Source organism: Lingula anatina, chromosome 1, assembly GCF_051362555.1.
Source record: "Lingula anatina isolate TDL-2025a chromosome 1, LinAna3.0, whole genome shotgun sequence".
NCBI classification, from domain to species: Eukaryota; Metazoa; Brachiopoda; class Lingulata; order Lingulida; family Lingulidae; genus Lingula; species Lingula anatina.
The window spans coordinates 19,878,784-19,897,176 of record NC_141767.1 but is presented as its reverse complement, the minus strand read 5'-3'; the positions used below and the strand labels follow the sequence as shown (position 1 = coordinate 19,897,176).

The 18,393-nt window shown below is 34.1% G+C and overlaps 1 protein-coding gene and 2 long non-coding RNA genes across 23 annotated transcripts in view; 2 read left to right on the top strand and 1 right to left on the bottom strand.

Annotated features, from left to right (window-relative positions):
• Nucleotides 1-18,393, top strand: part of LOC106179425 (protein phosphatase EYA1) — a 120,317-nt gene that overhangs the window by 98,774 nt on the left and 3,150 nt on the right. For 13 of the 19 annotated variants that reach the window (XM_013563054.2, XM_086999179.1, XM_013563139.2 and 10 more), the window contains 10 exons: nucleotides 314-375; nucleotides 571-808; nucleotides 1,338-1,403; nucleotides 2,766-2,908; nucleotides 12,615-12,704; nucleotides 15,541-15,599; nucleotides 16,016-16,176; nucleotides 17,032-17,161; nucleotides 17,386-17,507; nucleotides 17,942-18,042. In XM_013563054.2, coding sequence (XP_013418508.1) covers nucleotides 314-375; nucleotides 571-808; nucleotides 1,338-1,403; nucleotides 2,766-2,908; nucleotides 12,615-12,704; nucleotides 15,541-15,599; nucleotides 16,016-16,176; nucleotides 17,032-17,161; nucleotides 17,386-17,507; nucleotides 17,942-18,042 — 1,172 coding nt within the window. The remainder of the gene's footprint in view (nucleotides 1-313; nucleotides 376-570; nucleotides 809-1,337; nucleotides 1,404-2,765; nucleotides 2,909-12,614; nucleotides 12,705-15,540; nucleotides 15,600-16,015; nucleotides 16,177-17,031; nucleotides 17,162-17,385; nucleotides 17,508-17,941; nucleotides 18,043-18,393) is intronic. The other 6 variants (XM_013563091.2, XM_013563100.2, XM_013563132.2 and 3 more) reach the window with 6 other exon arrangements.
• LOC147764074 (uncharacterized) lies at nucleotides 7,035-8,782 on the top strand. 3 transcript variants are annotated; one of them, XR_015331727.1, is made up of 4 exons: nucleotides 7,035-7,049; nucleotides 7,599-7,673; nucleotides 7,964-8,138; nucleotides 8,387-8,782. It is a non-coding gene; the product is annotated as an uncharacterized LOC147764074 (long non-coding RNA). The 3 variants fall into 3 exon arrangements; XR_015331725.1 differs by lacking the exon at nucleotides 7,035-7,049 and adding an exon at nucleotides 7,094-7,108; XR_015331726.1 differs by lacking the exon at nucleotides 7,035-7,049 and adding an exon at nucleotides 7,474-7,488.
• Nucleotides 8,142-10,646, bottom strand: LOC147764073 (uncharacterized). Its single transcript, XR_015331728.1, has 3 exons — nucleotides 10,155-10,646; nucleotides 9,518-9,583; nucleotides 8,142-9,164 (listed from the first exon to the last, which is right to left on the bottom strand). It is a non-coding gene; the product is annotated as an uncharacterized LOC147764073 (long non-coding RNA).

Here is an 18,393-nt window from a genome sequence, read left to right as displayed (position 1 = left end):
TGGACTTCTAATTATAATTGAAATGATGATGCATGTTAACTTAAAGCTAATGACCAGTGGTATAACATGGAGAGATTAGATTGTGCTTTATTATAATCATCACTGCCCCCAATAAAGCATGAAGCTACATTATTAACAAGCATGATCTAGTTTTTAAGGTTTCCAAATATTTGAAATCATGCAGCATGAGTTTGACAGATACTGTATCAATTCAGTATTGCATCATGGATTTAGACTGCCTTTACTGCCACTGTACTGACTGTAACCCTTGTATAATTTTGGCAATCATTTACTATAGAGTGTTATATTTCAGGTTCGGTGAATGCAGGGTTTCCCAGCAATACAACAGGGAGCACTGGCTTTAACGCCCAACAGGTAACATATTTGTACAATGCAGTGGGAGAGTCATATAAGATTGATAAAAAATTAAGTCTTATTGATATATTTTTCTTGATTCTGTGTCAAGTTACACAGTGATATATGCACAGATAATTATTCATGATGTTCCAATTGTTAACAAATCCAAATGTACCTTCTATTTGCTATCTAATCTTTTTTCTCCATTCAAAGGGTTTAGACTACAGTGCTTATGGGGGTTACACGAGCCAGGGTGGCTATCCATACGCATACCCAGGGTACAGTTCCTACATGTCCACAGCTGATGCTGCAGGCTTGGCCTCCACGTCACCCCCAAGTACGCAGACATACAAATTGGTGGATCTACCACCCGCTACTACAGGTGAGAAGCTAGTGGTGCCGGCTTCTATAGTAACAGCTGGACCCTTGACCCACTGGCAGGACAGCAGTGGTGAGGGGTGCTTTTGCACCATCAAATTACTTACTTTGTTCTTATTTCGTTTATTGTCTTTGTTTATTATTATTATTATTAATATTATTATTATTATTATTATTATTATTATTATTACATTTAGGTTTTGTTGAAAATGTTTTGTGCATATTTGTTAATGTTGTTTCCAACATCCAAAAATAGGAGTTACTATATGTATCATTAAAATGAGGGTGAAATCAACAGGTGCATGGTGTTTTAGGACCTGATGGACACATTATGTTATTTTCTAAATGTAAAAAAGGAGTTTTAAAACTGTGAAATAAAAAAAAAATCAAAATTCAAAGAGCAAGAATCAAGACATGCAATGTAAAATGCTGATGTTATCTTATGTTACTGACAAGGTAAGATGATGAAACTAATAGTAGGATAAAACTAATGGTGAAAAATGCATAGAATGCACCAAAATGTATTAAGTTGGTATCTAAGACTGTCGTTGACAAGAAAACCAGTTCTAAATTTTCATATCTTTCGTTCTACTCCTTTTCAGATAGCCAATATAATATTCCCAGTCCGTCACCACCACTAAAGGCAGAAGCAAATGGTACGTCTAGGGGTAAGTTGGGAATGGTAACATTCCCTGCTTATGTAGATGGTAAAAATAATATCATATTGGAATGAGTCTCAGCTGCCTTAGTGTATTTTTGAATGAGGAGAAGACAAGGCTATCCAGTTATGAGGTGCTTGTTCTTAGCAGTACTCAACCTGCAGGGATTTGATGGAAACAAGATAGTTTTGAAACCAGAATGTAATTGGCTGGAATTATTCAACTATTTTAAAACCACTGAAGTGTGTTTTAATTTCTTGGCAGAAGTAAGATATGAAAAAATATTTTAGCTGCTACTTATAAGCTTTTTGCAAGATGTCTAGTTTGAAATAAAAATAAGTCATTTAAGTCTGTATAAATTGGCTAAAAAAGGGAACCTTTTAACTGCCTTGACTTTTTTCTAATGAATTCTCCACCTTCCATCTTTGGTGGTCATTGCATTTTTCATCTTGCATTAGCTTGAGCGTGTTCCTTTTAATCTTGGAAGCAAGGCATGTTGATACTCTTTTGTGTCAGGAGGCCACAACCAGCTGTGCAGACCCATCATCCCATAATTTCTTTATTTATACAAACAAGCAGAGAATGACTAGGCAGCTCCAGGATAGCCAAAGTTTTGTTTGCTTTCAATTGAAGAAGTTGTTGGTTTAAGCTCCAGTTTCCATTTTGAATTATAAACCTTTTGAGCTAATGCAGGAGTTTTTATCGAGATGTCTTTATCTGTTCAAATTTTTTTGAAGAAAAATGTTTTCACAGTGGCTGCAAATTGCCTTTCTTTTATGCCACTTTTCAGCGGGGGTATTTTGCCGAGGCATGTTATCTCACATCTATTGCAGCTCTCGTATGTTGAAATTCTGACAGAAATCGTGAGAGAATTACAAAATCAACCTCATTCTTCTTGCTGCAGGGCTAGAGTAAAGTAGATCAAAATGTAACGGGGAGAGCATTTTAGCCTAATTAATTTCAAATTAATTTCTCCACCCCTGCCACAAGTTAACACTGAAAAGTTACATTGAAGATATTTGAATTATCTTGAATTGGTGAACATTACCTCTCTTTTCATATTTTAGTCAAGGTATTTTGGACCTACTGATTTTGGCATTTTTGAAAAATTAAGAGCACATTATTTGTGTTCTAGTTAAAAAATCCTCACTAGCCACGGGCTGCAATTTTTTTCTTTTGAAATACATTACACAGCAGTTGGCTTTTCAGAAAATAAAATATATCTCACCACTAAAAATCCCTCAAACCATTTTATGACAGGAATATTATTTATCGAGATAGTGTTCTTGTTATATGATCTAATAGAAAAATATGAAGAGAATAAATAATAACATTGATTCTTTAAAAAGATAATTAATTGATTTTTTTTAGGTAGGAGTAGACGGCGGAGACAAAATAATCCATCTCCGGGTCCTGAGAATGACTTGGAGAGGGTTTTTGTTTGGGACCTGGATGAAACCATTATTATATTCCATTCTCTTCTCACAGGGTCCTATGCACAGCGGTATGGGAAGGTAAGAAAAAGTCTTGCATGTATTTAGTTCACTTATCCACAATTAATGGATTGAAATGTTTCCCATTATTGATAAAATTTCCCTTCATATTCACCTGATTTCCCCTCCCACTAGAAAAAAGATTTGAAATAAATTTAAAACCAGTTTAGTAGCAACATGTTATAAGTAAACTTAACAGTCCATATGAAAACTAAACGAATAACTTATCTTCATGCTAAATTGTCCACAATATTTAATAATATCCACAATATATCCTAATGTTAAGCAGACTTATAATAGACAAAGAAGGAAATTCCTTAATGATCTCAGAAGCTATACAAAGGCAACAGAGGATGCCAAATAAATACAAGCTACCACAGAACCAGCAGGCTAAAGTGAATGATAATAAACTGTGATGTTTGTATTTTTGAAGGAGCACTTGGGCTGTCTCTCATTAATGTCTCCTTCAAAACAACCATACATATTTTAGTAGCCACCCAGATTTTAAATAAAAACCCTATACTTTAGTGTGCATTAACTTGAAATTTACTTCAAAACATGGTGGCTAAAATGTTTTAGGACAGACCTTTCGGTAGTGACACCTGGTGATCGTTTAATCAGATACAAGAGAAACAAGAAACAGAAAGTATGCAGAGTGGATCGGTGTAACACGAAAAAAGGTTACATCTTATTTTTCTAAAATTTAAGATAGAATGTCAAAGAGGTTGATAATTTAAGAAGTCTGGCACAGAAGCATTTAATATAAAGGCCCAGATTTATTCCATCTTCGTCAGAAGCTGAATGCCTATTCCTGACCTCTTGTAAAGTAGGAAAATGTCATTCCTTTGATAAAGCCTAGTGCAATCTTAAGAGGGATATTAAAAAGTAATCGGACCCAACTCCTGTTAGGAAACCTCAAAATAACATGGATTTGGGACTTTATCTACAATGGAAAATTGACAGGTAGGAGAGCCCAGTTCAAAGCACTGAATAAAAAATTGATTTGAAAAACACATAATGGGGACAGTGTGAACCTTATCATGACTGGGGATTTTTAAGCATGGACCTGTTTTTTATAAGGTAATGGAAATGGAGTAGTTATGGGAAATGATCTCATTGTAACACAGGAAATGCTGAACTTTAAAAGAGGTTAAATTATATTTGCTTTTCTTCATTGACAAAAAGCTGTAATTAAGTAGATGTTCTTAATTTAGTTTTTGTTTGGATCTAAAAGAAAAAAAAACTGTTTTTTTAGTTTTTAGTATTCAATTATAAATCTTGTTTGAAATTTGAACATTTTAAAGTTTTGGCACACTGAATTGTAACTTTTACAAAACCGATTTAGCTATTTGAAAATGACATAACATTTCCTAAATATATGAAAAGTTGCCTCAGTCTAGCATATCACAAGATCAAAAATGTATATGAGAATGCATATCTTTAAGATGAGCTGGGCATAAGAACCAAATGTGTTTGTTGTCCTCTGCAATGAAAGCGGAGGGTTAGGCCATGACCTGTCTGCTGCTGGACCACCCAGCCTAACACCTCACAGCAGTAGGTTATCTTTATTAATCCAGCCAAGCTAAAATTGGGCCAATTTTATCTAACTGTGTAGAAAGCGGGAAAAAAGCATTGAAAAGATACTTGAAGCATTTGGTTTTTCCCCTAGCCACTGATATTGTTTTGTCACTTTCTCTTGTAAGAGATATAAAGGATGTTATATGGATGTTGCATGTGAATGTATTATCTTAGCAGTCTGTGGAGGGGTGTGTGGGTAGAATTTTGGATAAAAATGCTTATGTGCATACAAAATGAATGACAAGTAAAAATGAATCTCAAACATGTCAGTTGTTAAGATTATAAAACCATTAATACAATAAGTGGTAGCATTTTGTGAATAAAGTTATGAATGAGATTTTAAATTGTTATGAAAGGACATTTTTCTTGATTAATTTTGTTCTTTTGCATGACTTATTAGAATTTTTACCTAAAACAAGGAAATGATATTGCACAATTTAATTAAAGAAAATTGCAAATAACAAGATGATATTATCAAAATGCTTTCTTAAATATTTTCTTTAGGTCCATGAATTGCACAGAACAGAAAATAAAATGAATATATTTCACCTTTTAGTTGAGGCAATTTTTTTTTCATCTGGATGCTAAATTAAGCTTAAATTTATTACCTTGCTCATTCTAGATGCAATTTCTTTTAGTCAAATAAATAAAAAAATATTAAGTATGTATAACAATTCTTTGTTAAAACTGATAGATTGTGGGAAAATAAAACAATTTCTAGCCAAATTTTCTTCAGTTTTAAGTAAAGATTCTTAGTCAAACATTTTCTTTTTGTTTGTTTGCATAAACCTAGAATGATTGGTAACTAAGCAGAAATTTATTATCATGAAAAGAAATGCATCTAGAGTGTATAATAATTACCTTAAAAACAAAGAACAGAAGTAGTTTAAGAATTTATGTTTAGGTCAAGTCAGGTATTCAAGTTGTTTGCCAAATCTGAGTTGACGTAGCAGAAAAAGGAGCCACATTTTTGTCTGAAGATTTTGCCAAAAGTACAAGAAAATTTGGGTGGTAAAGGAACAAGTTAATGAACTGAGGACCTGACGCTTAGATAAAATTTCTGCAAGGTTAGGTTCATACATCTGAACTCGCCAAGAATTGCTTCAAGGGGATGTTTGGGGTTTTTTTTAGTACGTACATTAATCAGCCAGCAGTTGTTGATTTTGTAACACCTGCATAGTAACTTGTGCTTTAAAATTTCAAATTATGCCATAAAAAAGGAATGGTCCACAGAAAAAGTTAAGTATTTATATGTTGTAAGAGACAGACTCACCACGATTGCCTGTTCAGTTAGTCTAAAATATTTGTTGATCATAATTTGAGATTATGAAAAAAAAGGTGAATTAAAAAGCAAAGAAAAATTAAAAGGGCAGACAACTTTTTTTTGGTGTGTAGGTCACATTTTCAACATAAGAGCCTCTTGTTCTGTTGCTGAGCTCCAAATACAGGGGAAGTGAATGCTGAAATGATGACACTGGTTTATATTGTTTAAAAAAATCGAATTCTGCAGTGGAGCTTACAAGAGTGTATGCTATTGCCTAGTTACGCATTTCCACTTGATTGGAGAGGGTCAGATAAGGTATATTTGCCATTAACTTTCTGTTGAAGGAAAGTATTTGCTTTTGGCGTGGGACTCTAACTGCCTGAGGGGGGCATGTTTGCTTGCCTGTTGTATATGTTTGTTTTGCCAATAGATGTTAGACAAGCAAGTGCATTTTTATTGATTCTCTTTTTTTTTTCCTTAACTTGTGAACAAATGTTTTATTAAGTAGCCATCTGCATTAACTAGCAGATTACCTTATCAAATATTGCTCATGGGTCAGTGATACAGTTTTAGATGCACTCTGAACTTTAAAGTTTGTTTTTTTTATTATTTTGAGTTGGAGAATATTTCTAGAAATGTTTTTAGTAAGTTTTGATATCCATTTATTTGATACTCAGTAGATGAAAAAATGTTGGGATTAAAACTAATCAGACAGGTTTCTTTATTTGCTTATTATAAAAAATCTTTTTTAAAAAAGGATAAGTAAAATTTTAAGGCCTGAAGGAATTTTTTCTACCAGTTGGTCATATTTTTTATCTGATTAACTGATCTCACCAATTTCACATATACATAGTGCACAGCAACTCATTTCAAAGCAAATATTCATAATTGTGGGTTTCATAAAGAACAAGTTTGTTACACAAGTCATCTTGTTCTACATGTTGCCTAGCTAAACAATTTAGTCTCTGAATGACAGTGACTAGGGATAAATGATACCTTTGCGTGATTCTGCCTCAAGTCCTGAATATGCTCCAAACGTCATTTGAAAAGACTTAAAGGGGGTCTTTCCGATATGAGGGAAAATAAAACATATCCCAAACTTTTTCTTATATATGAAGGTCACGATCTAAACTAAAATTCGCCTTGGAGGTAGACGGCAATCAAAATAATTAATTATTTCACATTCGAGTCTGTATTGGAGAACGTCCTCTCCCCAAAAAAGAGAAGACGACTACCGCAAGGTTTTAGCCAATCAGAGTGCGTTGCCTAAAATAGCACTCGTACACTAGGAGAAACAAATATGGCGCGGTGGAATTCGAAGTAAGTCGTTTACAGATGCACGTTAGTTAAAACTCTCTCCCTTCATTGTTCGTGAACAGGTTTGTGCACTTAAACATTTAAAGAATTCATTTAACTTCTCGTCGGTTAAAATAGTCCAAAAATCAACGAATGGCTTGGAAATATTTACGACAGAGTGTAGCCTATTATGTCAACAGTGCTTGATGCCGTAATTCTCAATGCCGATTCACCGAATGAGTAACTTGTACCAGGAAGTATACCGGTGACATGATTAGAGACAGTGATATTTTTCGGGTCAACTGAACCAGCCCTTTTCGGTTGGATATTTATGAACGACTGTTACTTTTTTGTTGTTTGCTATGCTTTCTGAGCCGCAATTTTGACATCGCGATTTGCACGCACAGCGTAGCACGGACTACAAATGCGTTCCGGACGATTTTGATACTTACTGGCAGTAGTGGTGAGCATCGTGCAGATGTCAAAATCGTCAATAGGAGTGCCTGAATTTTGTGCTACGCACACACGTATCTTATCTTACTTTTCTAGTCGATCTGTTTTTATACTTTTCAGATCGAGAGTAGGCCTATTGTTGATGAGGCAAGCAGTCAGAGCAGTCCAGAACTAGAGGGTAAAGAGCTCCCTGAGGTAAAGAGTTTTCTGTTATTTTTAAATAATACAGGCCTTTTAGTTAATCTGGCATATTCCTTAGTTTTGATAGTAATGTGTAGGACCCACCCTACCCTCACCTATATTCACATGTAATAATCCACACATACAAAAAACTTATAGTTTAGGGATAACAATTGATACGCTTGAGTGCAGGACAATGATTAATTGAAGTGAAACCCATTTTGAACAGTTCACAACATTATTACTAGCATGCAATTAAATCAGTGCCAATTATTATTATTATTAGTTTTATTATTATTTTACAGCATACTATCTTGTGATGTTGGCCTCATTAGAAAAAAAGCCCTGTATAAAGGTTTAGTAGAGTTGGCAGTGATACATAGCACTTCTAGGTCCAGTAGTACAAGGCATGGAAGAGGTGTGAGATCAGGAGGATTGACTCAAGAACATGAAAGGAGAATTCAGTAACTCACAGAAGAGGTATAAAACTCATTAAATCTTTATTGAAAAGATAAATTCCAAGTTTCTCACAATACACAAACACCATTCATATTCCTTCTTATTTTCAAAGTAAATTTATTCGATAAAATTTGGTGGTGTGAAATCCAGTCCTTATGGTTGTTTTAGTGTTCATACATTTTCAAATATGTTATTTTTGAAGTAAGCTATTGTACATATCAAAACAGAAATGACAGATATAAAAGTGAATATATTTTTTTCATTATCAGAGCATACATGATGGTGTTGCCAAGAAAATGATGGTGTTGCCAAGGAAAGTGCTGAATACATTGTGACAAGTGTGATGGAAATCCTGGCCTTGCACTGGATATAAAGATGCTTTTGCTAGAGAATTTACCAAGCAATGACTCAGCATCAGTGGAGATGGGACTGGCCCATCTCCCACTCACTGTAATGTCCCCTACATTTTGACTGCCGTTGAATTTGCTGGATTACTTCACTTTGAAGAAAATCACAGAATAACTATTACCACAAGTATCAGTTTACTGACCAAACATTCATAAGACCTGTAATATGCAAGTCACTGAGTAGAAGGATTCTTTTCATTCTACTGTAATTTGTGCAACCATTCAGTGAACATAAAAAATAAAGGCATAGAAAAACAAGGTGCTTTCATTTATCCCTTTCTCATATCAAAAGTAAAATGCAACTCTGTACACAATCTGTTCATAAAATCAATCATTTAAAAAGTTAATGTCATACAAGGAAATAATGTATGTCTGGATGGATTTATAAAAGAAAAGTTTATGTGAGGTAATCATCATTTTGATAAAAAAATTCTTATATACATATAAGGACCACGGTGCCTTGAGTCTCTTGGTTCCATCTGCACCATGGCTGCTTAGAAATGTGTACTTGTAATTCCCATGTCAAATTCCTGGTTTGTAAGACTGGAATGTACCTTTATTTGTGCTAATTGTTTATGTAACAGCTTGAGGTCTTACTGTCATCCATGATTTTGAGTGCTTGCTTTGCTGCTTAGTATACCTAAAAACAAAACATTGACTATTGGAAAGAATTCAATGCATTTTTTTGTGAAATTAATAGCACCCACTATCTGTAATGTCTACGCCAGACATAAGAGCACTGAATAGAGCATGGTTATCAAAATTGTTTGTTTCAAAATCCAATTTATTATATAATGTTCCCCACAATAAGTACTGATATCCTGTGCTTGTCACAATTCTAGGACTAGCTGCCATGGCAGTGTTAAACTTTATAATAAAATGGCATTGTTCCAAGTACTAACATGCATTAGATTGATATTGATGGCAAGGTGTACTGAACATGGTAAAATAAACAGCTATTGTGTGTTTGGATTCTGGGTGTCAGGTACTTACTTTGGCCCTGGCTCTATGTTGGCCTTGAACCTGATGTAGGGGTAGATGTTACCACATGCATATTACCTGGATAAAAAAATATATATATATATACCAGTGTATTATCCTCATTCTCCAGAGAATCCCCATGAAGTCAACTTTAAAAACGTAAACAGAGAATAAACATTTACTACCATCAGATGCTGCAATTAATGTGCTCGCTTTAAATCTTTTAATTTAAATTAAATTCGAATAAGGTAATTAGTGAAAGGTTGTTTTTTCTCTTTTTTTTTTTTTTTTTTGGACTTGAGGATATAACGACGTTAAGTAAGCCGACAAAAACCAGTCTTTAATAGAAGACTATTTAGCTCAATCCTTGTTTGTACTGACTGCTCTAAAGAATAATAAACTTTTCTGCGTACAGCAGGGATAACAGGGGCGGATCCAGAGATATTTAATATTTTCTGACAGTCTTCCGAGTAATGTTGATCCATCCTCCATTTTTGACCGCCTTTCGACAGAAATATTACATATACCCGCCAATGAAAACTTGAAAATCTAACCGTCTTCCGGAAGAACCAGAAGACGCCCTAAATCCGCCTCCTGAATATGTTCTCAATGAAAGAGTCGGACGTGATAAGAGATCGAAATAACCTACCCGTATCCGGCAGAATTTTGTCAGTTTCTCGCTTGTCAGTTTTATTTCCTACTTCTGCTTTGTCTACCTCACCGGCCTGCCAATGAAAATAACATCCTCTGCTTCTGCATTTCCCGTTTTATTTCCTTTTTCATTGTCCCGTAGAGTTATTCTTCTCTCTTTCAACTCACGTGTACTAAGCACTCGGACTACCCTCCATCTTGGTTTGCAGTGACATCCGGGTCTTCTCCAGAGCGTAGTAAACAGTAGTATTCAGTCATATGCAAATTGAGGCAAGTCCCAGAATTCCATGCATAGGGGAGTAATGGCGAGAAGTTTAGACGAAAAAAAAATGCTGCGCTTTTTTTTCTTTAAGTGATCTTAAAAACCTATACCTCGACCTTTATTTTCTCAACGGTTTTGTGTGAGACATGCTTTGGGGTTCAGGATCAAATAGGCAAAGTTTCAGAGAAAGGCCTATTTAAGCGTCTACAGCGGAAAGACTTCCTTTAATTATCCCCTTTAACTGATGTTAACTGAAGGCAGGGTATAGAGTGTTTCTTCCACCGAATTCAGCATGGCGTGGTTGCACGCAATGGGCCATTCTACTGAGGGATCCATTTCGATGAATTATTTCAGTAATCTGTAGGTATTGTCATGACGGTTAAAGAGCCATAAAGCCTGAAATGCCAGTCATTTGTTCAGCATCAATACAATGTTGAGATGGAGAAAACAAAGATGGTACTTGTTAATGATATCAAGTCTGTTCATTGCATGACACCAAAAAAAGATGGGATGTCTTTGTAGTATTGTAAACACTTTTACATTTTCTGTGTTCTCTTTAAGAGCATGAAGATATTTTCAGCTTTCTTAGAAAATCCCAAGGCAAAGATTTTTGAAAGAGATAAGGGGATGTGTGCATTGAGTTAACAAAAAAAATTGAAAATAGAAAAAGACAATGTATTGTTCCTTCAGTTGTATTAAATTTAATAAACATCAGAATAAATTGTACAACTCCTACAAGTTTGAAAGTATGTTCACTTTATAAGGTTAATAAACATTAATAATAATGTTTTAGTTTTAAAATGATTTCCTAAATTACTGAAATAGTTTCTTATTTTTTAAAATATGGTTATTGAAAGAAGTACTTTACAATTATTTTAGATATATAGTCCCATGTAAATGAAAATCTTGATGCCATAAAAATATTTTTTGAACCATGAAATTGTATTACCAGTTGAAGGAAATTACAAGATTAACCCTATCAGTATCTTATCACAAGTCCAGAAAGAAAGCAAACTATGAAATATGCTGTTTCAAAAATGTTGGAGTCTGTTATGGCGGGATGATGTAGATTTTTTAACTTGGTGTTGGTAAAATGTTTTTAGATTCAACAAAGCCAAAGGCAGATAAACATGGCTTTACCCCTTGCAGACGAATATAATTTCCCCTTTTAGTGCAACAAAGAGTTTGTAATTGCCTGAACAGGAGGTTGCTCACATCTCTGCCATCTCCAAACACACAAAGAAATAATTGAAATTGTAATCTCTGCACACAGTAAGATGCCTTGCATTTTTGTCCACACCCTGCATGGCAAAAGCTTCACTGCTGAATACCATGTCTTCTGTTAAAGCAATTTTCTAGAGCCCATTAAGGCTGTTTCAGAAAATGGAGCATAAAGAAAAAAACTTATTCTGCAGAGTATTTTGCCTTGTAAGATTTCTGATAAACCACAACAGCTGCAAGTGGAGCTGAAAAAATTAACCTTTTCCCCAGTCAAGTGCTTATTTGAATAGACTTTGTGGAAAATGCTGTCTCTTCGTGTGGTCTGGTCTTGTGCCCAAATATATCGTCTCTTATTTGATGAAAAGTATATACAAATCAAAAGTTTATTAAAACATTTAACCAGGAAGTGTTTTACAAAAATACTGAATTTTTTTTTTTTAATTTTCTGAAGATTTATTTTAAATAATGATTGTAAGCTTTTACACAATGTGTGTGTCTGTGTGCACGTGTGCTCCTGTGTTTCTTCTGTTGCGGTTATACATCTATACTTAAATAGATAGTTGAGTTATTTACATTTAAGAAATTTTTTGTTCCATTCAAAGTATAAAATGCCAAATATGTTGCATTTACTGCAACAAGGGAAGGTTGCAGATTACCAATTGATGGTTAAACAATTGGGAGTTTTTGACACAAATTATCAGAAGAGAAGTTTATGTGCACTGTATTTCAAGATACTTGTTTTAAATAAACTTAAACTAAAATCAACACTATTAAAGTACAAGGAATACTTTCTCTATGAAAATGACCTTATAAATTAATTTTTTTCTCAAATAAGGTCTCTTGATTACATATTTATTTGTTGTCTGTTATGTGTGCACACACACATACACAAATACACACACACACATATATTCTGGGGTGTTAAACAAACATCTACAGTTCCATTCTCAAATATTTATTTTTTCCTTTTTTCAGGATCCTCCCCAGTCTGTGTCTCTTGGGTTGCGTATGGAGGAAATGATCTTCAACCTAGCAGATACACATTTGTTTTTCAATGATCTGGAGGTGAGTTTGTAAATATGGTTTATAGATGGCATGATAACAACAACATCAAGCTGTTGTTGTATTTTTTGTGAACTGTTGGTGCCAGTCCGATGATAGCTCTTGTTGGAATTTGAAGTTGAATGTAAACAGAAAAATCAATCTGGAAACTGCTGCATTACTCTCCACTTAGGTGGTCACATTAAAAATATTACAATCTTCGATGATGATTGCAATTAAAATGTATGCTGGGATTCCACAGTATGTTACCCAATCACCCTCTGTTTAAAGTTGACTACAATTTATCAGTTGATGCTTGGTCTAAAGTATTGGCCATGTACTGCGTGAACAAAATAAAACGTGGAACAATATACTGGTACTTCTCTCCACAAGGTGAGGTCTCACCCTATCTGGGGTGTTAAACTCACAGGAGGACTTGTTTGCTCATCATGTTCCCACTAAGTAAAAGAGACAGCCTTCCTCCTGTGTGTGTTCAGACTGGAGACAGAGCACTGACAAGATGTGCTGGAGCTAAGACCTTGAATTCCTGATGGAGTTTCCATTATATATGGATTATTATCTTAATTTACAAAGGAGATGTTAGTGTAATACGGATGGATGCACGGCAAGGATGCAAATGACATATGATGTGAAAAGATATATCTATATAGCTATCGAGAGAGTAGTGTTGCCTCTGGCTCTATCAGAAAATAAGGATTTGCATAGAAAATTTCTGACTGATGATGTATAACAATATTTTCTGTTCATGGAAACTAATTATAGCTTGAAGCATACGCTGTAATTAGAAATATGAAACATGTGGCATTCTGTTGATGCAGAGTCCAGTTGCTGAATTTTCCATCAATGAAATAATTTTAAAATAGAATAGAATTTACCAAGAAATCTGCAAATTATCTTTTAAACTATTTTTCTGGTGAGACATGTTAATATTGTGAAACTTAGCAACAGGTGAGACTGAAGAGGGTCTTAATCTAAATTTGTGTTAGACACAGTTGACCTGAAACCCTAGGAAACTTGTCCATCTGAATTTTCTCATTCAGTGGGCGTGAAACAATCTTGTTGTCAAGCATGGCAGCAGCCATGATGTTGTGTCCAAAAACACAGTCATTACAGTGCTTTCAAGACTCACAAATCCAATTCTTCAAATTATTGGTAACCTCCTTTTGAAATACTTAATATGTATATCAACAAATTTTCCTGTTTTTTAGTGGCAGTTTTTCTGTTTTTTTTTTCCTTTAATTTTCTGTTGGTGGACAAATTGCATATTCCTTGCTCTTTGTTCTTGTTTTTCAAGAGTGGTATACAGCAAATTTGGAAGCCAGCAAACAAACAATAAATTTAAATTAGGCAGTGTACCATTTGCGACTCACATAATCACTTGTAAAACATTCCAAACACAAACACACACTTTTTACAAGCATTGATGTTAGTCATTTGCATTCATCTGTGTCAAGAAAAAATGTTCTTTCCAAAAATCAGTCTGATTATTCTTGTCTTCCTTTTTTTTTTTTTTAAATCTAAGCTTCAAGTTTTTTAGCCATGACAATTTTTAAAAAACTGTCTTTGTTTGGCTCCAAATAAAGGTCAAATGAAATTTGGAGGTAGTTGAAAAGACATAAAAATGCTTGATTTGTTTAGGTTTGCCTGTTTCAGCATGAGGGAAAATGCAATTTTGTAGTTTCAGTGCCAATACTCCCCCTTCCCCCCCCCCCCCCCCCCCCCCCCAAAAAAAAAAAAAAAAAAAAACTGTCTCACAGTAACTGGCATTGATTATTTATCTCCTCTGCCTTACATCATGGTAAAAATCTTTCCATAATCGCTTGAAATCTATCAACAGCTTGATAAGTTATAAAAAGAATTATTCATTATGATGATTTTCGCCAGTCATTCTTGATGAAACATCATAATGCAGCATTAATTGTCAAATATCTGTGAATAGAACTTGTAAGGACAGGATGAATATGCAAGAGAACAAAACACCAAAGTGTTAATATAATTACCCCCCTTCAGTCTGCCACCTGAGTTCTGATATTAGATTACCAGGTCACAAATTGTCCTGGATATCCAGACAATGGAGGATATATTGTTTCATCTTCTTACATATTTCATGAGGGTATTCTGCAGAAAAGACTAGAAATGCTGTGCATAAGACGCATGTTTTTGTTCAGACGTAAGTTAACTGAAGGCTGTCCTTTAGATAACCCTATGTATTGTAGCCTGTCTTGTCTAAACCAAATGATGTACAAACATGATCCAGAAATGGTTAAGAAGGATTTATTAATTGATAAACCCTATTGCTAGTTAAATGTATAAACTGTTAGGAAAATCCTAGAACTATACTTTTGTGACATAATTCATTTATTTTAAAGCCATCGGTAATCCTCATCACTCTTTTTGATGACAGATTAATGGATAAGGACAGTTCAATCATTTTTGTAATGGTCACTGTAGTGGACAGCTCTCACCTGGCTGGGCTGATTATGATAAACACACAGAGCACTTGCTGACCTGTTGTTTTGTCATCTAACATAACATACTGACAATACAAAAAAAAACTATTTTCAAGTCTCATTAAGAATGATCTCAGATTGTTTAAAGAGCTCTGTTTGCATGGAAATGGACAAAAGTGCTTTATATTATAATAGTAGAAATTAAAATGAATGTGATATAAAACCTTAAGTTGGTATCTTTCTATCAGCACTTCTAAAGCAACTGACGGGGTGGAAGACAAGAACCATTATTGAAATAACATCTTTTTTTGTTGTTGTTGTCTTTTAATATCAGCCTGTATTATTTAGTATAATTCAAGCCTTTAAAATATTTGTCTTGTCTTATTCAGGAATGTGATCAAGTTCATATAGATGATGTCTCATCAGACGACAATGGTCAAGATTTAAGGTAATTAATTTAACCAGATGTCCATCTTTTTTTTCTGAATAAAGTCAAAGCACTGAAGGGCTGGAATACAGTACTACATGTAGTAAGCTTTCATGAAAATGATTTAATCAGGCAAATAGAAAGCTGTTTGTGATTGCAAACCTCATTTCATTTAATAGCGGTTAAAGTTTAAAACACCATTACTTTTATAAAGTTCGTTCGTCAATTAAACACTTCTTAGGCGTGTGTTCTTCAGGATAAATTGACTGTATTCCTTGGTACTCTCTACATGGAAGCCCCTGTCTTAAATATGTGCTGCCCTCTACTGGATTGTATTATCTAAATGCCTCGCATATTATTTCTACAAACAAGAAATAAAACCTCTAAGGTGATATTTCCAATATATGTATTTGTATGTGTTTTTTTTTTCTTTTCAGTACTTACAATTTCCAGACAGATGGTTTCCATGCAGCAGCCACAAATGCAAACCTGTGTTTAGCAACAGGTGTAAGAGGGGGCGTGGACTGGATGAGGAAACTGGCATTCAGATATAGGAGGATAAAGGAAATCTACAACAGCTATAGAAATAATGTTGGAGGTAAGAATCTTGAAAAGAAGGATGTGCTTTCTGCAGGAAATGAAAGATGCCAGTGCAATAATCAACCCATGGGATGAGCTGTAAATGGAATGGGGGGAGAGTCAGATTTATTGCAGATGAATTAAAATGGGATAGGAATCAGTTTGTTTAGTCTATATCTATAGTCTGCATAATTGGGTCTTTGGAAGTTCTTCCTTGTTAAGTGACCTGTAAGATACCAAAACACCTGTCCAAAAATAAAAATAACCTTTTTATAGACATGAAATAAACAAGATTACTTGGAGTAAGTGTCCATAGGAACAACTATCAAATTATGGGCACATATGTTTTGGTTAAGTCTAATGTGTTACCTTATCTACTTAGATATTTTAGCATTAGATTTAAGAAATTGTTTTATGTACATCTCTGTCCAATTTGTCACAAATGTACAAACATACATATTATGATATACATATACTAATAATACAAACAATATTACAAATGTGCAGTTATAAAATGAAGTAGTATTATTAAAAGTTTTAGATGCAATGAAGTAATCTTATTAAAAGTTTCATTGTCTATTTAACAAATGGATGAAAGGAGTGCTTTGTCACGAAAAATAAAGAAAAAAATAAAAGAGGGCAAAAAGGTTACTAAATATCTTGTTATTTGCTTTGGGATGCACTTTGAATTTTTTTTTTGTTTTTTTTTATTAAATAAATGTTTCTGTGCATTGTAATAATCACCAAAGTCCTTTAAGTGTTCAAAGCACAGCACTTATTTTTTATGATGCACAATATATAATTCTCATAAGAATTCCCCTTGTCACCACCCTGCTTTCACTAAATAAGATTGTTTATGTCTTACTCTTACTAGATGTGACATTTTCAGGTTTATTGGGACCTCAGAAGAGAGACCAATGGCTACAGTTAAGACAAGAAATTGAAGCTCTGACGGACAGTTGGTTAAACTTAGCTCTTAAGTCCCTCCAAATTATCAACTCTAGGTATGTATTTTTATAAATAGAATGTAATATGACAATATTAATTCCTGGAACAGTTTCTAAGGACCAAATTTAATTGTTTTGAACTTATCATTTTTTCCTTGACATTTTTGCCATTAACTTGAAATAATTGGCAGGGATATTGCAAAAGAATAACTTCATCAGCATCCTTAGTATAGTTGTCCTTTTTAATCTTGAGATTATGATATATCTGTCTTTCATTTCAGATCAAATTGTGTGAATGTGCTAGTCACAACTACGCAACTAGTACCAGCATTAGCTAAAGTTTTACTCTATGGACTGGGAGGAGTTTTCTCAATAGAAAACATTTATAGTGCAACAAAAATAGGTTTGTTGTTAATAATATACATTTGTCTAAAATGGGTAATTTTCATCTTTTCTGATGATTTGATTTTTTATTTATTTATTTATTTTTTATTTTATTATTATTTTTAAGAAAAGTGTGTTTAAATGGTGGATTTTGTATAAAATATTTAAATACAGGAAAAATTCATTTAAATGGGATTTTCCTCTATTTGTTTTCTCTCATTCCTTTCCTGGTCTGCATTATTAAGAAGAGGCTTATTAGTAGGAAGAGTTCAAGTAAACCTCATTGGCAACGACCTTTGTTCCATTCTTGTCAAACTGGTAGATTGATTTGAAAGCGAAAGACGACATTTATATGATTGCATTGGTTGGGTGACATTTAAGTTGGGGAAACCATTTTGTAATAATGACATTTTGTCAGGAAATATGTTGATGTATTTTTTTGTATTTTTGCAGGAAAGGAAAGCTGTTTTGAACGTATAGTATCCCGGTTTGGAAGAAAGTGTACATATGTCGTTGTGGGAGATGGGCGAGATGAAGAAGCAGCAGCCAAACAAGTAAGTTACTGACTCCATGTGCTTCCATGCATTTTCTTGACCTACCTCATTATCCAAGTGATAGAACTCATAAATTTTTTACAGTTTTTCCCTACCTTTCTTAGAGCGCATTCTCAACGAATTAAGCCAGGCTTTACAAAGCTGGTGACCTAAAAATGGCGGACGTACATGAAAGAAAAACCGCCTAATCTTTTAATAGTCTCTCCGCCTCTCACACGCCTCCCCACACGTCGTCCCTGCGGGGTACAGTAATTAAATCTCGGCTCCAAACATTAATATTTCCGTGAATATCTCTGGTGATATTATCTCCGTAGATAGTCGATTCATTGCTGCTCTACGGGCCAAATTATT